The sequence below is a fragment of the Artemia sp. Qi Xiang Cuo genome, chromosome 3, assembly GCF_049724085.1.
Source record: "Artemia sp. Qi Xiang Cuo chromosome 3, ASM4972408v1, whole genome shotgun sequence".
In the NCBI taxonomy this organism is placed as follows: Eukaryota; Metazoa; Arthropoda; class Branchiopoda; order Anostraca; family Artemiidae; genus Artemia; species Artemia sp. Qi Xiang Cuo.
In genome coordinates, this window is record NC_142796.1 from 69,419,190 (window position 1) to 69,443,658 (window position 24,469).

The 24,469-nt window shown below is 36.1% G+C and overlaps 2 protein-coding genes across 2 annotated transcripts in view; one reads left to right on the forward strand and one right to left on the reverse strand.

Annotated features, from left to right (window-relative positions):
* AIMP2 (aaRS-interacting multifunctional protein 2) overlaps positions 1 to 21,212 on the reverse strand; it is a 56,006-nt gene extending 34,794 nt beyond the window's left edge. The window contains exons 1-2 of the mRNA XM_089086539.1: positions 20,989 to 21,212; positions 933 to 1,070 (exon numbers count right to left, since the gene is read on the reverse strand). Of these exons, the coding sequence (XP_088942665.1) occupies positions 933 to 1,070; positions 20,989 to 21,153 (303 nt within the window). The 5' untranslated portion in view covers positions 21,154 to 21,212. The remainder of the gene's footprint in view (positions 1 to 932; positions 1,071 to 20,988) is intronic.
* A 270-nt stretch (positions 21,213 to 21,482) lies between these two features.
* The window catches only part of LOC148954475 (nucleosome-remodeling factor subunit NURF301-like), an 84,201-nt gene continuing 81,214 nt past the window's right edge, over positions 21,483 to 24,469 (forward strand). Inside the window, exon 1 of the mRNA XM_089086281.1 lies at positions 21,483 to 21,538. The gene's annotated coding sequence lies outside the window, so the exon portion shown is untranslated. The remainder of the gene's footprint in view (positions 21,539 to 24,469) is intronic.

Below are 24,469 nucleotides of genomic sequence, written 5' to 3' on the forward strand. Positions count from 1 at the left end.
AGCTAAACAGGAAGGGTGTGCGAAAGGGTGTACGAAACGAAGATCAGCACCGCTGGTAGGGAGTGTTAAGCGCAATCTGGTATTATTTACCCTAAACTTATAATTGGGCATGTTCTAATTATGACACACCCTTCATCTGATGGGATAACTGCTAAAATTTTTGTGTGTTGGGAGCTTATGCATTTCACCTCAGAGTATTTTAGCATATTGTAGCAGTATCTACAGATCATTCCAAGATTGGTGACATCTGAGCATAATAGTGCCATCAAAACGAATTAACCATCTAACGCACTCCTCCAGAGCTACAAATGCATTTAGGTTTCTTTTAGTTATTTTTCATATTAAATTGTGAGTAAAGTCATGCAAATCTAATGACTTGCATATTTTTCTTTATTAAATACTCCAGATTAGTGTAAATTATGAACAAAATTCCTGTTTGTTTCAGTAAAAATGTTATGTATAAGACCGCTAGATAGAATTATATCTCTTGTTGCCATACAATTGAAAGAGTTAGTAATTTTGTTAATCTGATAAAGTTAGTTGAATTAATTTCTTTAATAACTTAAAGCTATTTTTTATACTTTCATTTTAATTATTTATATATACCTAATAATTATAATTACCTACAATTAATTAACATTTTTTTTGTTATCTACAATTACTTAAAATTATTTCACCAATTTGGACAGCAGTCAGCATTTCCTTGGAATTAATTCTTTTTTCAAGGGATCTCCTACTTTTAAGAAGTTTAGCGTCAGCTAATTTGTCTCTTAAGCAAATAACTATTTTTTTTTCTAAGCAGGTTACTCTAATTCTTTGAATACACAAAACCAAGAAATTGCAATTTAAATATTCTGCCAACGTTGGCATTTCCTAAGTAAGTACAAAACTGAATTGGAATAAAACCAAATTATTCATAAAAAGGAACTTACCACGTTTGAAGTTGATGGTTGCGAAGGAGTTTCTGCTTTGAGAACATCAACTTCAGACTTGATCAACAATAGCTTACTTTCGATATTGTGCCACCTTTTCTCTAGCTCCTTCATTTCATTTTCATTAACAATATCCTTCTGAAAATAATGTAGGCCAATGTTTAGAACTTACTGTTCTTAAGGCTGCTTGATCATTGATTAACGATTATAAGCTTTCTTATTCCATAAAGAAAAAAACGGACGAGTTGATGACGCCAGACATCTATACCAAGATGAGATAACTATCTGTCAACTCAGATTCCAAGATGAGAAGGGAGGGGCAAAAAAGGAAATATTTTGGTGCATTGGACCTGGAAAGGCTCCACTGACAGGAGGTTATTGCAGCCTTGCATTAGATACTTAATCAATGCTATTGTTAGGTATCTGCTTAAATTTTGTTCGTTGATTTTTCTAAGATACTTATGGCCTTGAAGAAGTCATGACAGCTGATTAAAAGGTGCAGTTTTGTTTTAGATCAGTAAAAGCAACACACTTGACATTAAATAGCAACAGATCTACAAATTAACAAAAATTTTTAATTTTTGGCGATTTTACGAAATTTCTGAGGAATATGATATGAAATAATCATTATACCAAAACGAATGAATTTTGCTGTGCTTATAATTTGCCATATGTTACTTTGTTTTTGCAATTACAATACTAACTCTACAAATTTTCGTTTTTTTTATAAGCTGCCTTGAATTCTAACAAACAAATTTACCTGACACCCCTATACCCCAGATCAACAGCCTATTACAGTAGTGCCCTGGTTACCTGAGATAATGTGGACAGAGAGTAGCTCGGATAAAAACTCGGATGACAAAGACTCTATAAACAATCAAGAAAGAAATATGTGGTAAAATGAATAAGACTAGACCAAAGCTGTTAGATAAGCGTCTATTTTTTAGTTTAAATGAAAAATGCAAATTAATGTAACATGCATGGGCGTAGGCAGCATTAGGCAGCATATTGTCTGGGAGGGGGGCAGTCGATAGTGTGATGGAGTTTTATCAACTGCTTTTTCCAAACCATCTGCTTTTTCAGCCATATCTAATGTAAATTTGAAGGTCTAGGGGAGGCAGCTGCCCCCCTGCCCCCCTCCCTACGCCCAAAGTAACATGATCATCAATGATAGCAGTCGTGCACTGCGCAGTGCCATAAACAAATACAGATAGTTTATTTTTGTTTACAGTACTCTCACCACCAAAGCATATTATATTTTTATTTAAAAACTGTATTTTCTTTTATTCATGGACAATTAGCAAAGCACTACAATGACTGACGTTGCACTTTATCAGGACATACAAATATGCAAGTGGAATAGCTTGGTTAAACTGGAACTCGATAATCGAAGCTCTACTGCACCAGTGCAAATCACCATACTGCAAATCAGGCCTTAATCAGTTTTATACATACAATTTCTGGGTGTTAAAATTTGGATTTAACGTATTATTTTTTTTCCCTTTTTCCACGAAACTAAAGAAAAATTAAAACCGAAAAAATATTAGCTATTTTCCTCTTCAAACAAAAAATTTAGCCTTTTATTCCAGAAGAAAAATATTGACACGGCTAAGTTTAGTTTGGAGCATGCTGAAGACGTGATACAAAGCTGTTGGTAAGCTTGATATTCAATATAACTGCAAGGGATTATCTTGAGAGATATACACATTGGGAAGTTAAGGGCTTAGTGGTAAAAATGATTTCCACATATTTTATTTTACAGATAAAATATATTGAAAATAGCCTACCTGATTTTGGTAGGAACATTAATTAAAAAAAAAATCTGGTATCATTCTATCATGAGTTGAACTATTAAACACTGATTAAGAAAATATTATATAGCCTTCATCTTTTTATTGTTATAAAATTAAATTCTTTTAATTTTAGGGACAAATACACAGCAAAAAAAGTTTGTACATAACATTCCTGTTGTTTACCTTTTCGTCCACTGTCATTTCATTGATTTTTTCTTTATTACATGTATTTATTGATATATAAGACATTTTCTTATGATGCAACTATCTCTCTCAAAGTTGAGAACAAACTAGATCATAAGACAAAAGTAAATGTATATACTTAGGAAATAACATGACATCATTCTTTGAGGTAATTGATAAGAATTGTAATTTAATGTCTTTTCACTCTGCTTAAGATAATGATAATTCATACCTATTTTAATAGCACTGCTGTTGTTTTCAGGCTTCTTCAGAAGAAGCCACCTGATAGCTATAAAATATGCTGAAGCTATCAAGGAAGAAATAAACACTATAACATTTAAAGATATCTTTTTACTGCCATTTAAGGACGTTTGATACCAAAAATTTCATTTTGTGAGTCTTAGCACCGACTGATAGTCCCAAAGATAAAGGGCGCATTAGCAAGTTTTCTTGACATCACAGGGAGCTTCCAAGCCATTCTGGTATAAATTGATATGGGTTTTTAGATGTGTCAACAGTTCGAGATACTAGTTTATAACAAAAGAAACCTGTAATCTTTTACTAATTGTTAAGCATAACGCTATTTAATCAATGTTAGTACAGTATAAACAATGTGCATCCTGTGTCTGCAAAGGTTTCAATCTAGGCAGTTAGCACAACAGGAAACTTCAAAAGCCATCAAATTATTAAATGAGTTTTCTTTTGAGTGTATTTTTAATGTTTTCCAAGCAGGTACACAAGAACATTTTTAGGGACTACCCCCCCCCGAAAAATAACGCTTTCTAATGGTATAGCCTAAGTTTCATTAAATCTCTGGCACAAAACTGGAGAAGTTAAATGGCTTGTCTAAGATTTCCAGGAAAGTAGGTGTCAGCTTTTAGTTTTCTACCGTTTATACGGGTTTCTTATATAAGCTATACAAGTTAGGGCAAAATCGCCCGATTAATTCTGAATAGTTTGGTTACACAAACTAAAAAAGCTAGTAATTGACCAGATAGGGTGATTTTCCTAGTTATCGAACGATCTTAAAGGAGGATTACAAGCAGTACCTGTTCATTTTGTCAAGTATTTCGGTTCGATAGACTTAGATTATGAGGCAGGAAAGGAGGATGCAAGGCTGTCCTTGTAAGGACAGTCCTAACAAAATGGATATTTCAAAATTTCGATTGTATATGTTTGGGGAAATCACTTTTGACTTTTAACCAACACTTCCAAAAAAACCTTATACGCCCCAGGACAAAGCTTCCAATGCCTATCCTGGGATCTGGAAGATTATGTCAATTCTGAAGACACTGTTATTTGATCTTAAAACTGTTTCGAATTAAATGGCTATCTAAAAATTTTGATTCGATGCAATTGGGGAAAAAAGAGCATGGAAGGCGGGGGGGGGGGGGGGTTATTTGCCCTCTTATCACTTTGGACTCTTAAAAGGGAAATGTAACTATCAACTTCCAATCAAATAAGCCTCCTTCAAAGTTTATACAACCACATCTTCCATAAGAACCCTACATATCCCCAGGGCAGAGATTACAACACTTGTCTCAAGGCTCTGGGGGATTGTGTCAACCCACAACTTTTTGTTATCTGATCTTTGGACTATTTTGAACAAAATGGCTATCTCAAAATATTTATCAGATACATTTGGAGAAAAGAGGGCGTGACGGGGGGTCTAGTTGCTCTCTGAAAACTTTTGACTCTTAAAAAGAGAAGTAACTCTTTTTAATAACTTACAACTATTGCCCGGGACTCTGGGTGGTCGTGTCCACCCCAGAGTCTTAGTTATCTGATCAATGAACTATTTTGAATGAAATGGCTATCTCCAATTTCTTAGTGGATGCATTTGGGAGGATGGTAAGAGCACAGGGGTCTAGTTGCCCTCTGGTCACACTTGACGGTTAAAAAGGAAACCAGAATTTTCAATATCCAATCAAATCAGCCTCCTCTGAAGTTTATATAACCACCCCTTCGATAAAAACCTATTTGCTCCTAGGGCATATCTTACAACACTTGCCTCTAGGCTCTGGGGGTTGGTGCGATCCCAGAGTTTTTCTTATCTGGTCTTTAAACCATTTTTAACAAAATGGCTATCTCAAAAATTTTATCAGAAGCATTTAGGGAAAAATGGTCATGAAGGGGGAGGGGGGGGGGGGCTGGTTGCCCTCCAATCACTTCTGACATCTTAAAGAGCAAACTATAACTTTCAATTTCACATCAAATGAGCCTTCTCCAAAGTTTATATGACCAACCCTTTCCATAAATACACTATATCCCCCTGGGGAACAACTTACAACACTTGCCTCAGGGCTCTGGGGGATATTGACTGTGAAGTTTTCTTTATATGATCTTTGAATTATTTTGAACAAAATGACTATATCAAAATTTTTATTGGATGCATTAGGGGAAAAGAGTGTGTGTGTGTGGGGGGGGGGGGGCTAGTTGCCTTCTGATCATTTTGGACTCTTAAAAAGGGAACTATAACTTTCATTTTCCAATCAGGTTACAACACTTGCCTTTGGGCTTTGGGGGAATAGTGTCAACTCTGAGGTTTTGTTATCTCATTCTTGTACTATTTTGAACAAAATGGCTATCTCAAAATACGTATCAGATGCATTTGGAAAAAAGGATGGAGGGGAGAGTAGTTACCCTCTGATCACATTCGACTCTTGAAAAATGAACAAGAACATTATATTTCCAATCAAATAAACCCCCTCTGAAGTTTATACAAGCATCCCTTCTATACAAGCTTAATATCTCCAAATTTTGAGTGGATTCATTTGGGGAAAGAGGGCATTGGGGAGAAGGATATTTGCCCTTTGATCACTTTAGACTCTTAAATAAGGGAACAATAACTTTCAATTTCCAATCAAATGAGCCTCCTCCAAAGTTTTTACAACCACCATTCCATAAAATCCCAATATTCCCCCAGGGCATAACTTACAACACTTCCCACATGGCTCTGTGGGATTGAGTTGACCCCAAAGTTTTTGATATCTGATCTTTGAGCTATTTTGAACAAAACGGCCATCTCAAAATTTTGATTGGATGCATTTGGGGAAAAGAGGGCGTTAGGGGGGGCTAGTTACCCTCTGATCACTTTGACTCTTAAAAAGGGAACTATAACTTTTAATTTCTCATCAAATGAGCCTCCTTCAAAATTTTTAAACAACCACCTCTTCCATAAACCCTATATTTCCTCAGGGCATAGCTTACAGTGCTTGCCTGGGGACTCTGGGAGATTGCGTCAACCCTGAAGTTTGTGTTATCTGATCCGTGGACTATTTTGAACAGAATTTCTATCTCAAAATTTTTATCAGTTGTATTTGGCTAAAAAAAGCATAGAGAGAGGGGGTCTAGTTGCCCTCTGATTACATTTGACTCTTGAAAATTGAACTGGAACTTTCAATTTCCAATCAAATGAGCCTCTTCTGAAGTTCATACAACCACCCATAAAAAAAAGTTTTTGTTATCTGATCCTTGGACTATTTTGAACAAACAGTTTATCTAAAAACATTGATTAGATGCATTTGGGGGAGGGCTAGTTGCCCTCCAATCACTTTTCACACTTAAAAACGGACCTATAACTTTCAATTTCGGGCCTCCTCCAAAGTTTAAACATCCACCCCTTCCACAAAAACCCTATACTCCCCAACGGCATAACTTACAACACTTGCCTTGGGGCTCTAGGGGATTGTGTTGACCCCAAAGTTTTTGTTATCTGATCTTTGGATTATTTAGAACAAAATAATTATCTCAAAGTTTGACTGGATACATTTGGGGGAAAAGTGCATATGGGTGTGTGTTTGTCTAGTTGCCCTCTATACACATTTGATTCTTAAAAAGGGAACCAGAACTTCTGATTTCCAATCAATTGAGCACCCTCTGAAGTTTATACAGCCACCCCTTCCATAAAAATCTTATATGTCCCTGGGGCACAACTTAAAACACCTGTCCCTGGGCTCTTGAGGGTTGTGTCAACCCCAGAGTTTTTGTCATCTGGTCTTTGAAGTATGTTGTAACAAAATGGTTATCACTACATACAGCAACACTACAGCATTGCCTTTTTCTGTTCATTTTTGGGTTTTATTTATTCTTTAATAGTAATATATCCTTAGTTTGTTTTAAGCTTTATTTTGCTTATTCAATTTAAGTTTTAATCGTTCTAAGATTTATTTAATCATTTATATGGTACCTGTTGTATGTTTGTTTGCTATGATTGTTTATTTTTTTCTGTTTGTTTTGGTTTTCAATTATTCTTGAGTAGTAATTTCTGGTCGTTTTGAATTAGAATTATTATATGTTTTTTTCTGCGGATCTTAAGTTTAATATGGCCTTTACTTTTTTTTCAGATTAAAAACAAAATAATAATTTATAAAATGGGTTATGGGAGCAGGGAAAAAGAAAAACAACCCAAGTATCCCACACTTGTATCAAAGAATCAACTTGAAGATGATAACGAAAAAGCTGAAGCATCTGCTGGCATAAAGCAAAAGAAGAGGAAAAGGTAAATGGTAAAAACAAAAAACAGTGAGAGATTAAATATAGTTTCTGAGCCAACATCCCTTATGCAGCCCAACAACTGAATTTCTGCAAGCAATAAATATGATTAATGAGAAAGCAAGCCTGGCTGAAGATGAAATCCAAATATACCAGACATTAAAAGCCCCCAGAATTTTTTAAGAAGCATTCACACACATATTCAATCTCTGTTAATCAAAAGGAATTTTCCCCCAAAAAAAAACAAAAAAAAAAAAAAAAAAAAAAACCATTATAACACAAATACCTAAACTAGGGAAACCCAAAGACAATCCAAATTCAAACACAGCCATACTGTGTCTACCAGTCCTTGGAAAACTCCTTAAGAGAATGTGGTGTACAACTTTATGCAGTGGAACTCAGAGGCTAACAACATTCTACCATAAAAATTTGAAGACATACCTTATTGAACATTTAAACCTAAGTAATGCCACCTAAAGGCAATAAATGAGTGCGAGCAAGCCTAAGTAAGGATAACGATATCTGTGCTGCCTGTAGTATTGACCTTGATGTTGCTGCAGGGACAATTAATTGTGATAAGTGTGGAAGATGGCTGTGAGCAACCTGTCTTAAGCTAAGTGCTGAAGAATACGAACTACTTAATCAATGATGTCAAAAATAGGTTGCCAATGGTTGTATATTCTATATAAAGTTAATACAACTGAAATCCAAGCTATTTCAGTTGCCGCTACTGTGGATGATGTAACCAAAATTGTTAAAAACGAAATTTCGTGCTTACAAACGAATCTATCCCAGCAATTGAGCACACAATCTGAAGGACTGAACAGCAACATAGAATCAATTAAGCCAACCTTGAAACTATTGAACTAGCAGTAGAATCAAAGCAATGTCACCAAAGTTAAAGAAATTGCATCTGATACTGTAAAGCAGAAACAAAGACTCTAAGAATGGAAATCAGTCACCAAATGCAAACCAACGTAAGAAAACTAGCACGGGATGAAACAAATAGAGAGCAGCGGAAAAATAATCTAGTAGCTTATGGCATTCCAGTGACAACAGATGATAAAACCTATGTTCAAAACTGTTTAGAGTCCCAGTATGGCCTGCCATCTGTTCCTATCTCCTACTTAAAACGTTTATCCCCTAGGCTAACTATTCAAAGACTTCCAGGGGTCGGCCGCGACGAAGTGCGCAAAAAAAGTGACTTTAGTTACATGTGGATACGAAAAAAGTGACAAAAAGTGACTACTGAGAAGCCGTCAGAGCATAGGCAGATGGATTACAAGGATCCATATTACTACCGTAAGTTCATCATTGGCCTATGAGAGCCCGAGAAGTTACGGACAGAAAGGTTGAAACCCTTATTTTTTTTAGCTGATTTTATTTACTTATACAAAACGATAACTTCGATAAATGTACGACTTCGATTATGGTACTAGGAATGAAAACTGAACTTCGGTAAAGAAAAAACTTCAGTTATTGAAAAACAAGCGTCCGCCACGATTAGGTATAAGATATCATTGGATATTATGTCATCACTTCTTTGACTTCTTCGAAAGGCGATCAATTAGTTCGGATTTCCTCTTCAGAACAAGTACTTCAACCGATTCAGCATCATTTGCTCTTTCCCTTTCTCCGGAGCGGGCTTTTAATGCTGCTTCCAGCATACTTTGAGCAAGACCAATGTTCAGGAAATCCTTCTCTTCCACAGCTTTCATCAACCCTTCCCCTGCCTCTCTCATAAGGGTATCGCCCATTTCCTTCTTCTGCTTAACCATCTATTTTTTTCGTACGATGTCTGACTCTAGGTCCGCTATTTTCTGCTTCTTCCGCTCCATCTCCTGGAATTTTTGTTCAGCATCTTTCTTCTCATCTTCAAGCTTCTCTCTCCTTAATTCTTCCTATCTTTGCTCAATAAGGTATACTTTATAGCTGGCTTTAGCTGATCTAGCCAGATAATGCAGCTTCTTTGTGATCAGCACATTCTTTAGTCCATTCTCATAATCGCAGATCGCATCCACAACAAAAGCTTTAGCATTCAGTGTCTACTCCTCTGTACGCACTTGAAGGCTAGTTATCTGCACAGCCGACCGAGAAAATCCTCTCACTATGTCTGCACTTCCATGACAGAGCGACAGAGCTGCCCGGATGATCCGACCTAAGGCCTGATATTTGGTTTCACCAAATGGTGTCTTCAGTTACAGGATCTTTTGTCAATAACTGTCGATTCGAGTACTCTCTGTGCGTGGCTGCACGGAATCTGATTGTAATAACATCCATTTTCCCTAGACTTGCTCGATGTCGGTATCAAATGGAAGTTCTCTCGCAATGTGGAGGATATCACTGCAACTCGCTCTTTGGCAATCTGGACTGGGAGGGCTTGGGCAGGCAAGTCTGTGGAAAAACTCGTTGTTCACAGGGCGTTTTGTTAGCAGTTACTGTACACCAGCTTTGATATACTTCCTGATTCTCAGGAAAAAAAATTCCTGCCTTTCAGAATAACTTTCAAAGAATCCAGGGCAGCCAGGACCCTTTCATTACACAAGGGTTGCTGTAGGTAAACCTCTGCAGTAATATCTAAGCCTTCAAAACCACCAAGGATCCGGAGATTGACATCATCAGCTAGCACAATCTGCCCCAAAACAACTGTGCACAACCGTCTCAGCTCAAAGTGTACCACGTGAATTAACGGCTCCTGTCCTTGAAATACACCAGTAAAAGCGATGAAAGTTGCTGCAGAGCTTACAATGAACTCAATTTCGGCTTTCATTGTTTGCTTTTTTAGCCAACTTACAATTCTCAAATATTTTGCATTTGACATCAAGTACTTCAGACTATTTTTCTTTGGCAAGAACTCTAGGAAATATTCTATTAATGGAGGCCATTGTTCAATCAAGCGGCTTGCTGCTTCCCTTTTTGTGAGCCATCTCGTGGGGACACGCTTCACAAATTTCCTTTGGCACTGGCTGAAATCGTCAGAACGAGCTGGCTATCCGCTGAAAAAGTGGTAAACAGCGCTGATCATATCAGAGCACTCCTCCCCGAGTTCTTGTAGCCCTTTCAGAAACACATTATGCACTGCATGAATGTTGCAGGTTCCAATATTCTATAGGCCTTTTGAATACCTTTTTCTCTTTTCTGAGTCTACGATTGACCACACTTTCTTATTGACATCTGGGCCATCACTTCCAAGCATCAGCAATCTCTCAAGTAAAACTTCTTCATCTTCAACAGTCTGCAGAATTTTCTTACTTACATCTTCACTGGTTGCATGTCCCATATAATATGTCCAAAGATACCGAGTAACCACTTGTTTCTGCTCTTTTGACCAGTATCGAACTCTTTTTTGGAGCTCCTTTACCCAATTGTTGTTCGTTGTTTCATCATATTCCAGCACAAAGTCAGATTTCTGGATGTCTTTGACTAGAATTTCTCGAAAGTAATGATAATTAGCCTCCGTCAACAAGTATGTCATTTAACATGTAACAAGAAACCTTCTGGTACAGCATCAGGGAACATTGTTAGGAACACCTCGGCAATATGATCACACGAAGTTGCAGCAAGAGAACTAGCAATAGTCTTTAAAACCCAAACTATCTCCACCCTTGATGCCACATCTCGCTCACAGAGCATTTCCAAATTCTTTTGTGGTACGCTAACGCCACTCTGTGAGCTTGAGTGGTTTCCAGTTGGAGCAGATGCAGCGAGTCTCAACTGACGCGGGTTTAACATGAAAGAAGCATTATTTTGTGATCTTGTGCAACTGCATGTTGAAGAAGGGCCTGGAACCCTTTGTGGCAGCTGAGTGTCTTTTTACAAACTGTACAATAGAATGAGCTATCATTGTTACTCCCTTTTGTGCACCACTCTTTCACTTTATGCCCAGCGCCGTCTTCCCTACTGAGTCAGCTCTCCAAAAATTTTGTCTTGCCCATTATTTACAGCGACCTGAAAAAAGAATGGGTTTTAGGACGGAATTCAAAAACACATAAAGCTAAAACAAATACTAACTGACAAAACCAATGAAAACACGAATTTAATCTTACACTTTGACGTCCTCAGACCTGTGGACATGCATGCCTTTTGCAGGAAATGGTCTAAAATCAAAGAAACTGGCTACTGAAAACATAAAGAAGGAATCTTGGCCTAACTGTCCATTTGCTAAGCAACCACGCAAGAATGGATGCTATGTGAGCCAACGGCCTAAAAAGAACCATAGGCAGTTATGGTACAGTAGAACTAATTCAATCAATCATTTTATCTGCAAGATCCTAGATAATAACACACACACACACTAACCACGTTTATCACAGCCATAGACATTGTGCGTCTTGAAATACAGTCCAAACTATCAAAAAAAGACTTACCTTTTCTTATGAATTATGCCACAGTCGACAGTCAACTATACAGTCGACAGTCAACTATAATATACAAAAAAATTAGGTCCGAAATGTCGAAAAAAGTGACTTTAGTGACAAAATGACAGAAATAGTGACAAAAAGTGACAGGTCCAAAAAAAAGTGACAAAAAGTGACTGCGGCCGATCCCTGGACTTCCCAGTGAATCGATTCAAAGACTTCCCCCTTTACTTTTCACTGTGCCTACAATTTTGATAAAACATGCCATTATTAAAAAGTCTTCCCAGCAAAAGTCAGATATCCATTTGTATAACAACATGTCAAGGGAAGACAGAACTAGACATACAACACTTGTTGAAGAGCTGAAAGCCAGAGTTACTGCGGGAGAAAAAGACCTCGCTATTTGTAATGGGAAAATAGTTCCAAAAACAGAGCACCAGGTGTTGCAGAAATGTGCACCCCAACACCCATGCCAATGTAAAGCTGCCATATGTTGTAAATAGTGTTAATACTTATGATGATAATGAAAGTGTTTATATGTCTCTATGTACTACTCTATTATCCTTGTTTGAAAGGTGTATCATATCAGATACTTCAAATGGCCAGTCCAGCATTAATGACAATTCTCTCTGCCAATCTACTGATTCTACCCACGTAGAAAATGAGGAACAAGGACCAGATATTAATAGCTGCTCAAAAGTAAAGTCCAGACTTTGGCCTTCTATTAGCCAATGTAGATCAAATTACTAACAAACTGAATGAATCAAAAAGTCTAATTTATAGTAAAGATTATGATATGGTTCTAAGAATACCAAATATGCCCTAAGAATACCAAGAGTAGATTAAAAGATATACATCTTTGAGTACCCAGTTACCAAATCATCTCAAACATCTTGTCAAAAGAATGCAAACATGGAGTCGTAGCTGTATACTGTAGTCCCTCAGCTCCCCCTCCAATGATATCAAGTATGTGCTCTCAAATATGTTCTGCAAAGCCACAGAAAATTTCAAAGGTGAGTTTCTTATAGGATTGGACTTCAATTTTCTAATCTCTTGTGAAAGGAAGAGTTTCCATATAACCCAGTTACTTGTATTCCATCCACCACCAGTCCCTTTATTGATTCTATTCATGATCTCTCTGCTTTCCAAGCAATCAACAAAACCACACGTTTTTGCCTCCACCAGCAACCAACATTACTTGACCTAGTCTTTGTTAACAATAGTGAACTGATCACAAGGATAAATTATCTACTACCTATTGGTAAAAGTGACCACTTAGCCATTGAATTAGTTACCCATAGACACAAAGCAAGAAATATACATAAAAAAGATATTTACAGACTACGAGACAATTAGGGTCACATTGAGACAGACTAACTGGGAGTTGACCCTCCAGGTTAGGATCAACAAACAGTGGGAGAAATTCTGGGCTCTCTAGTCATGGAAACTTAGCAACAAAACACAACAGAAAGTTTCACCCCATATCTAAGACCTTATCATACATGACAGCTAGCATAAGACAACAAAGAAACTTAAAGAAATGCCAATGGAGAAAAAAAGATAAGCCAGGTCATTAATGAAAAATATCATAAATCATTAGAGTTACTACTTCTATGGTTGAAAAACAACTCAAAAGCCTGTACATCAACAAAAAGTGCTGGTCTTGATAACAATCATCCTCGTCTGCTAAAAGAAGCTGCTCGAGAAATTGCCCCTGCACTATCTATACTTTTTCAAAATTCACTTGATCAAAAGTATCTCCCCTCCCAATGGAAACTAGCCTATATCACACCTATCTTTAAAAAGGGGGATAGATCCAAAGCTAAAAATTATAGACGTATCAGCCTCATGTCTGCTGTAGCAAAAGTCCTTGAGAGAATTGTTAATGATGCATTTCTTCAACACCTTGTTCAGTAGTGCCATTTTTTTGGGGGGGGGGGGGCAGGAGGGATGAACCCCCTCCTCCCCAATTTTTTGAGGGGCCCCATTTTCAACTCTCAAGCTCTTAGTTTATTCTTCCTTTTCCAATTTTGTTTGTTGCTTTCGAATTATTCCTGAAAAACGAAAAACCAGGTCATTAACAGCGAATTGAAGACACTCAAAGATTTACAGCAAAGTCACCCATTTGAAGAATATCTCCTTTGGCATGGTTTCGTTGGGGCGAGTGTAATGAGTGGACATTTTTCAGAAGTACAGGCCCATCTCCAGGAAAAAGTACTGCAAGCAGTGTACACTCACCATCATTCCCATAGACTTAAGCTTGTTATTGGCAATTGTATGAAGATAATTCAAAGAATTTCGTCAGTATTTTCAGTTTTGCAAACAGTTTATGGTCTTGTCTCCAACAGCAACACTCAATACAATATATTTGAGGAGGCCCAGAAAACTGCCAACATGACTGCTAATGCTTGAAAGGCAGTTGTGACACGTTGCTCTTACTGGTGTAGATCAGTGGCTAAACTTCTGGTAAGATATGAGTGCATACTCGCAGTTTTGTCAATTGTTCAAGAACCTTCTGACAGGGAGGAAGCGGCAGAAGCTACATGCCTTAAGAATCTATTATAGTCGTTTCTATTTATAATCAGTTGGCATTTCATTCACGAAGCTCTTGCAGTGATCACCCCTATTTCTAAGTAACTGACGGCCCCAGATCCGATTATTTCAAACGCCCGCGCTTTAATTACCATAATAAAAAATCAATTGGAGACATTATGTGATGTTGAGTATTTTTGAGTCCTACACTGCAAGTCTAAGGAGATGGCTATTAATGTCAGAGCTGATCTGTTGAAAACAAGTGCTCTTGCATCAACCATACAAGCAAAATCAAAACGAGTTCAGAAGATATCCTGAAGACTCAAGGACTATTTGACAACATCAACACTTGGAAAGCACAGCAATGAATCTAAGGGCACAAGAACAGAAGAAAAAATGCAAAGAGAGTTCTATGAGGTTTTGGACATAGTGGTACATGAATTCAAACAGTGTTATTCTGTCCAGCTGCCAGTACTAGAAGCCACATGATACTTTAACCCCAAATCCGAAAACTTCATGAACACATATTTACTTTTCCAGATTGCAACACACTACAATGTTATAGAGCTGAAGAGTCAAGCTTTGATAGCTTGTGTATATGTGTCACAGCATCCACATAAACTGGCAAACACTTTAGATCTTTTCAAAAGCCTAGGAGGGTTGAAAGAAGCTTATTCTGAGGTTGTGAGGGTAGTCCTCACACTCCCACTCACAATATGCTCAAATGAACGATTTTTGTCAGTGTTGACATGTGTGAAGGTTTACCTTTAGACAACAATGAACAACAAGCAACTTTTGCATTTGCTCCTTATGTTCTTTGAAAAGGCTGCAGTGAAGGAGCTCGAATTTGAAAAGCTTGTGGACGACTTTGCAAAAATGAAGCCAAGGAGATATCCATTGCTTAAGTAAGTGCATATAACTTTCAGTTTTTAATTTGTGTGGTAAATGTTCCATCTTGTAATGATTTTTTGGTCCCTAACCAGGTTGCAAAAGACAAAATCTAAATAAATTACATTGCTTTAATGTGTATTCAAAGACTAATTTGAAGAGTAGTCTACCAAACAGAGTAATTATATTTTGAGTCTGGAAAGGGGCCCAAAATTGATCTTTGGCCTCCCCTCCTAAGGTATTCTGAAATGGCACCACTGACCTTCTTACTAATGAAAGTATCTCCAACAGGCAGCATGGCTTTCTCCCAGGACAATCTGTAGAAACTAACCTTCTAGACACTTATGAACAGGTTACCCAGTTACTGGACAAAGGCCTTCCTGTTGATTTCATTCTTTTAGACCTTGCCAAAGCATTTGACAAGGTCCCACATCATTGGCTTTGTTTTAAGTTAACAGCAGCAGGAATCCACCATGAATTAGTAGACTGGCTAATGGACTTCCTGGCTGGTAAATGTCAGACTGTGCAGCTCTTCACAACTGATAGCAAATGTATCTACTCCCAGCCCTGTAATGTTCTAAGTGGTGTTCCCCAGGGAACAATTTTGGGACCCACATTGTTTCTTGTTTATATAAATGATATGGTTACCAAAGTCAGCAACCACTTAACCCTTTATGCTGATGACTCAAAACTATTTGGTGTAACTGATAAATCATCAATACAATCTGACTTGGACCACATTCAGGCATGGACAGATAGGTGGCTTCTTTCTTTCAACTTATCAAAATGCATCACCATTAATTTTGGTCACAATAATCCTCTGCACCAATACACTACAAATGATAACCAGACATGATCCTCCATTCCTCTCCAAACTAGCACCAGTGGCTAAGACCTAGGGGTCACTACAGATAATCTTCTGAAGTTCCATGAACACTCTACACAAATTGTTTCCAAAGCAAATTCTAGCCTTGGACTTATTAAAAGAACACTTACTAGCTGATCACATGGAATCTTCCTGAAGCTATACAAGGCAATTGTGAGACCAGTTCTTGACTTCGGAACCTGCATTGCTGGTCCATTTTACAAAGGTGATATACAGTTGATTGAAGGTGTACAAAACAGGGACACCAAGGGCATCTCTGGACTTGGTGAGAAACCATATATTGAAAGGCTATCTAACCTAAAACTCCCATCTTTGACCTTCCAACACAAGTGGAGTGACATACTACTCACATTTAAATTTGTCAACCAACCACAAAATAAGCTCTTTACCCAGTTATCCAACAAAAGACAAAGATAAGGTCATTGTAAGAAGCTTCATAAGCCCAGAGTTAACAGTAGAATCAGACAAGATTTCTTTAGCAAAAGGGTCATCAATGATTGGAGCTGTTTAAGCAAGGAGACAGTGTCTTCAACATCAGCTGAAGTTTTTAAAAGGAGACTCAACAAAGAATGGGAAGCCACACCTTCATGATATAACTGGAGCTGCCCATCATCTGTGTCCCATAAATAGTTATTAATATAGGCTACATGTATATATAAAAGAGTCATGCTAGGATGCTGATGCTGCTTGTCATTTCCAACCAACTCACATACTCTATCAGAAATTGATGTTGTGCAGTGGTGCCTACTCTAAACTACAGAACAATGATCCCCCTTGATCATACCTATCTGTGATCACTGTTACCTAGTGGGCTCAAATTGCATCTATCCTAGCACACTCTTAGTCAGAAGGCATGTCACTAGACCATAAACACAGTCACAACCCTGTTCTTTTATATTTTGTGTAAAATGTTTTAACTGCTATTTCAACAATGGAGACAAATAGATCCAACATTGGACCTTATTTTGCTCTGAAGTGCAAATTAAGGAAATAAACCCAAGCTGGATTTTAGCATAAAACTACCAGATTAGCCCTCAGTGGTCATATATTTTTATAATAGACAAAAACTAGATCTACAAAATATTAACTTACAATACTCCTGTATAACTGAATTATCTTTAAACCTCATATTGATCATGTCACACAAGTGTGCAAAAAAAAAATCTATGTAAAGATTATGTGGTAACAACTTGGGGCAGCATATAAAGAACCCCCTTCAAACTCTATACCCAATATATCAGACTAGTAATTGAGTATAGCTTGATTTCATCCCTTGCTTGAAGCATTCAAGCAAAGGTCAGAGGCATTACTAGACATTTTTTGAGGGGGGAGGGGTAGTGGATTTTATTGACTGGTTGGTAATATTTATTGAATGATTTTGATGATATTGCTATTAAAATCACTTAAATTTTTTTTTCTACCAACTGAGACTGATCTTGCTTCATTCATTTTATGTCATACATTTCTATAAGCCTATTTACCATTAAAAAAGAAGAGCCAGTAAAATAGTGTATTTTGCAGGGATGATTATAAGGGGTACATTGTCAGAGCAGCAGATGTTTCATTTGGAACAAGAATCAGTTGGGGAATGAGATAGTATCACTCTTTATTATTATACTAAACATACAATGCTTCCTTCAGATGAGCTGTAACTCTATAGTATTATCAAGTTGCTACCCTATATTGCAACTGTATACAAGTCTGATTAACCTATTAGGCAAAGGGATACCATCAAATTTCTAACTATCACTAAACAACCTATTATAGCCTACCTAAAATTAGCCAATGTATCAAGAACTTATTTTCATGAGGTTGAAAGCTGTGTGGAAGTCATCAGTCCAAATGAGCCTTTATTTTTATTTTTTTTTACACTAAATTGGTTCAACAAAGTGTGTTTCTGTTGGTATGCATGGAGCAAAGAAGCTTATGCAAATGAGACACTATAAACAAAAAGACTAGTGTTGATTAATTCAAGGCTGTAACCAGAGAGGGGTTTGAACTCCTCCCCAAAAATGTTTTTTGACTTGTAAAAACGCAACAGAAATGGATATGAAGAAATTCTGTATGCGTTTTTTGAGTTTTTTTTTTTGTGTAACCCCCCCCCCACCCATGAAAAAAAAATCTTTGAGTAAAACCCCATCTGAAAAAAATCCTGGGTATTGCCTTGCTTGAATTGTTCTGAAAAGCGTTTTACTGCACTAGTGCTTCATTTATAATGTGCAAATATATAATCCAAATTGGTGTAAATGTATGACCATTCCACCAAATAAGAAGACATTTTAAGAAAACAATTCATACTACAAAATATGCAAAATAACCCTAGTTGACATATTTTGCAGTGGGAGAGCCTTTATCATAACTTCTTTCACTGTTATGCAATTTTTTTTAACAAGATTATGAAAAACAAACATAGATTTGACTGCATTTATCCATTTTCAAATAGTCTATATATGAAAGTCAAACACCCTCACTGCCATCTAGGCTACCAAAAAGATATAAATAGGCATATTTTGATAAATTAGGCTAGATGGCTCTTGGGTGTCTGATTTTCAAGACTTGGAGAATACATAAATATTGAAAAAATGTGACTGAAAAACTAGAATTCAGTGAAAGAAGTGAAGATAAAGATTCTACTGCTGGAAAATATGTTAACTAGGATTATTTTGCATACTATGGAGTAAGAATTGTTTTCTTAACATATCTATTATTCCCCACAGTTGGTACCAATTCAAGAACTAGAGGTCATCACCTGAAACTTGTCAAGCAGTCTACAATTTCTAGCATCCATATTCAATTCTTCTCAACATGTATTGTCAATAATTGGAAAAAAAAACAACTATCTAATGAAACAGTTAATGCTGAATCTGTTGATGTTTTTAAGTGAAGGCTAGATGTTGAATGGTCCTCCAGTGAGTGTAAACTCAATTGGGAGGCTACTGAAGATATAGCAGCACCTGGTCACCAGTGAACCTGAATACAACTAGTTATCATTCTGGAGCTCTACAAGGGGAAATCTTTAGATTAAATCTACTTGAATAAAAGAGTGACAATCAAGAAACAGAAAATTGCATGAAACACATACAATTTTGGCTAGCCTATGGTAAAATTCTACTTTAGCTACTTTTGGCTATCTTGGAAAGGGGTTAAGTTAGGAAAACGAAACTTTCAGGAATGGGGCCACAGGCTAAAGTATGCCCAGGGAAGGTATTTTGAAGGGTGAAATTCTACTTTAGCTATCTTGGAAAGAGGTTAGGTTAAGAAAATGAAACTTACAGGGATGGGTCTACAGGCTAAAGTATGTCCCAGGAAGGGACACCTTCTCTTTCTAGAGGTTCCTGACCCTTGATGACCTTTAAAAATTTGTGTTATAAAAAAGAAACCTTACAAAATAGATCTTCTTCTTAAATGAAGTACAACAAAATTGTATTCAGCTTCACAGCTATCCTCAATCCCAATTTATAAGGTTTTAAAGATATACAAATACATTTCCTAAATTTTGACAAAAAAACAACATTGATATGGCTTAAAATTTGGTAAATTTTTTGCAGTTCATATTGTTGACTTACAAATAAAGTAAAAATATTACTCCATGCCTTTTTTTATGCTCTTGCCAAATATAATGATCATTTTTGTTGGAAATGAATTTTACACCCCACCCATATATATATATACCAATTCAGGGTATATACTTCCACATTAGCAGGGAGGGGGGTAAATTTTATTTCTGATGTAAATGAGAGGTAAGTTTAAACTCCCCCCCCCTCATGTGGAAAAATATAACCTGAATTGGTATATAGCCTATAGGGATGGGGGGTAAAATTCATTTCTAACAAAAATGATCATTATATTTGATAGAGCATAAAAAAGGCATTGAGTGGTATTTTACTTTATTTGTAAGTCAATAATATGAACTATGAAAAATTTACCTAAAATTCGGTCAATATCTACCAAATCATATTATTGAGTTAGGACTAAAGTGAATACACCATTTGATGCCTTTTTTATTGCTGATTACGAATATAATTCGCATTTATATTAGGAATGGATTATAGCCCCCCCCCTATCTAGGCTAATTCAGGGTTAGGTATAGTCTAGATAGGGGGGGCTGAAATTAATTACCAATAGAAATGCTTATTTTATTTGTAATCAGCATAAAAAAGGCATCAAATGGTGCATTCACTTTATTCCTAACTCAATAATATGATTTGGTAGATATTGACCTAAAATTCTACTCAGATAATAGGAACTGCATTTTCAAAACTAAAGCTGGAGAAAAAAACAACTGATAACTGAAAATTAAGGCAAAATGTTGTTTGTCAAATTTTCAATAGGTTTATATTAAAATTTTAATATTTACATAGTGTGGTTTTGTTTCTAGGCTATAGCAAAAACTAGCAGGTGTAAATGGTAGACACCCTTTACCAAATGGGTACTAGAGATGATGCATTGGTGAGCAATTAATTAGCCTATCAAAAATCAAAACTAAAGAGAGTTAGCCTAAATATGAAATAAAATGCTGAATAAAATGAAATAAAAGTGTCCTTATGTCACACAACCTGTCATGTAGGCAAATTTCAGGACCCTCTAGAGAGAGAAAGAGTGGAGGTAGGTACTTCAAAATACCTTCCCATGACATACTTTAGAATAAAGACCCATCCCTGAAAGTTTCATTTTCATAACCTAACCCCTTTCCAAGATACCCAAAAGTAGCTAACATAGAATTTTACCCAAAAAATAGCTCAAGTTCAACTCTGCCTTGAGACCAGAGCAAAAAAAACAGAACAGATAAACCTAGGCAACCTATCTGTTGAAGAACTGGATGTTTCCACAAGGATGAGAGATCGTGAATTTGACTGCCATATCCATGAAAATGGACTCCATGATTACTCTAAAACAATAATCTAGGCTATTTAGGGACCTACCATTTCAGAAAGTTTGCGCAGACCTAGGCCTACTGATTTAGGCCTAGAGTCAATGGTTCCTTCATCGTAAATAAAGGGGCTCACAATCGGTTTCGTGTTATACATTGAGTGGGTTTCATTGAAGATAAATGTAGAAGAATCAATTATAGGTTTCATGTGATACATTTTGGAAGAATTGTAAAAAGGTGCAATCTAAATAACTTGATTTTATATTATAGGTCTAATGCAAAGTTGCTGATAAGTTGCAATTTTTAGCCGGAGAAAACTTAAAACGCGGAAAAGTATAAAAAAATAAAAAAGTATGCATTTAATTTTAAAGATCCTATATTTTGCTCTAAAAATGTTAACTTGACTAAGAATTTGTTTAAAAAGAAATATATCTTGTAACTCTATAATATTGCAATATTTCTATTTTGATTTCTCATTTTTCTACTCAATGCAAAATCCGCCATTATTTCGTAATTGAATTCCAAATATTTGACAACGTTCAATGTCTGAAGTAGAAAATGGCGGGATGGGAAAGTTGCTGAAAGCGGAATCAAGAATTGAGGTAAAAGAAAACGGAAAAGATAAGCGTAAAGTGACTAATCGACATGTGCTTTTTGTTTTTAATTGAGAAAGATCTTGATTAGGCCTACGATTCAAGATTTGGAATTGCTAAGAATCTATTGAATCCTGACATAACCATGGCATTAGTGATTAGCATTCCAAATAATTCTTTCAATGCCCCAATGCTGGAAAAATCTCTTCCTTATGGGTAGGCTATGATTTTGTTAGACTTTAGCCATGGTTGCCCTTATAAGCACTGATTATGTAATTATTTTGTTAAAAACAGATTCTAGGCTAGTTTGAGACTGGTTTACCATTACCAAAAGCTCACTCTGTCCTTTTAGGCATAGACTTGACTCACTCCAACTCAGCAGTCTCTAGGTAGCTTGTGATAGCCTATTTTTAGGTTGCTCTTGAAAATCTATTTCTAGGGTATTGTAAATTTTTAGTAGTTAACCACACCTAAAGGAAAAAGTAGAACTGTTAGATGCCTTAGGCTATATTGTGTTATCTCCAAATATCATGGTTACTCTTCTGACAACACATCCTGTCCCTTTTGATGGTCTCAGATATAGCCATAAATAATATAGGCCATTTGTTGTTATTGTTTATATCTTGTGATACATCATGTCCTCTTTGTAAACCATTTGTTACATCCTTGACCCAATGAAATCCAGCTTTGTGTCAGTTTTTGAATACAACTGTTATTCAATCATTGATAACAATAGATGGTAATCTGATAAATAGGAACATGCAGCATATTATAAATTAAGATGTTCACTATTTTAGGATTTTGTTAGGTTTTTTTTTGTTTTTGTATATCATGGGACCTGTGACTTTTTTGGGGCCATCAGGAAGATAAATTGCATTATCAGATAAATGACCATGCTATTTGGAGGGATACCACCAGATGGCTAAGTTGACAGTGTATATATATACAAATCTTTAAATTAGCCAACTAGTATTTTAAGCCTAGGATTCCTGCTGGACATAAGGAGATATAATAAGAAACAATTCTTGCTCCATAATATGCAGAATAATCCTATTTAACACATTTTGCAGGGGGAGAGCCTTTATCTTCACTTCTTTCCTTGTTTTCCCAGTTTGTCTAAGAAATTCATGAATTTCTTAAAACCTGTATATTCCCCAAATATATACCCCCTAATGTGCTAATATACGCCTAGAATTGCATCCCCTATCTAAATATAACATCCATTTGCATCACAAATGAACTTTACTCCCATATTAGCCATATGGGGGATGTCCATATTTGGAAAGAGTATAAAATAATGAACATAGTGCTACTGCTTCTATTTTATTAGCATATTTTCTTTAGATGTCATCAACCACTACAAATTTACCTAGGCTACTTTGCATAATAGGCTAGTATAAGCTAGAGATCAATATCTGGCCTTAAAAAAATCAGAAAGCTTTAACCAGGATAATGGCCTTTTATTCAATTTATTCAGGAATAGTTTATAACTTGCTTAGTGGCCTAACATTTTTATTGCTTAGTTCTCATAAATTATAAATATAAAATAAAAAGCAGGGAGGAGTACCCCCCCCCTCATTTATGCACAGTTCTGACATATTTGAGGAGTGCCAATTCACATAATGTTAGAGGAAGGACTTCAATTTTTTTAAATGAGGGGCACAAAAAAGGTCAAAATCTAGGGGAGTGAGAATTCTATTCTTCTCTTGATGTTTTTCAAAAAACAAATGTTGCCAAAATAAGGGGAGAAGAATTGCCTCCTTACCCCAAATTGGAGCTTCTTTATTAGTTAGGCTTTGCTGTAAAGAGTGGTTATTGAAAGGTTGGCAACCCTTTTTCCTAATAGCTGGAATAATCTCAGTTCACTAGTTAAACTTTACGGTAAAGAGTGTGTGTGTGTAAGGGGGAGGGGGTTAAGAGGGGACAGGAGCCTCCTCAATTATAGGATTATTTCTGTTTGTTTAAAGTTTAAATGCCCCTCTTTACTTTCATTTGAAAAACCTCATTTTCATTAAAGACTATTTTTTTTGTTCTAAGGTTAGTATTGCTCTTGCCCTTCAATTGGAATGCTTTCTTTAATACCTGTTTTTTTTTGTTTTTTTTGAGATCTGATTATTTTTCAAATCATGCCAAGGCTAAGGCTGTTCTTTTGTTATAAGATCTCATCTTTCTGCAAAGATTTCTGTTGTTTTTTTCTAAGATCTTACAGCTCACTAATGTTAGCAAAAAGGTTGAATAATGCCATTTTTCTGCCACATAGAACAATGATGAGAGAACTTTAACAATATACTCATCATTATTCTTAGACTGCTGATCAGAGCAGAATGACAAAAGAGGTTTGCAAAAGAACAGCACAAGAAGTAAGATCTTAGTCCTAAGATTTCACTTTTAAGTGTTTTTTGTCAAAAGATATAAGATCTTTGTACAATGAAGAGTAAAAGAACAGCCTTATATTTTTTGATAACTTTTACTGCTGTGTTTTGTTGTATTTTTGCTAGAAGCAAAATTTTAGGATTTTCTGATATGTATGATGAGGTAAAGGATGGTATGACATTTTAGTGTTAGAAGATTATGTATCCATTTCCTTTGTTTAGATTAACAGTTCATTTTACTATAATATGCTAGTTTTGTGGAAATTGATTAATATGTGTAATATTATTAAACAGAACATACAATGTAAAATTTAAATTGGTGCTTTGTTGGCTATGAAGTCATTTCAGATTAAATCCAGGAAATTGATACCTAAGGGCTTAGAAAAAACCCTTGACTTGGCAGAAGAGAATCAAATACAGCTCTGAAAAAAGAACTGGCTTTTTAACCCTTAAACAGCTTCTTCATATTCTTCTCTTGTGAGCCTCCTGCCATGTAATAATGATACCAATGATTTAAATTAAGCTTGTTTATTATTATTAGTTAAAAATTTATATGCCTTGGTAGGCC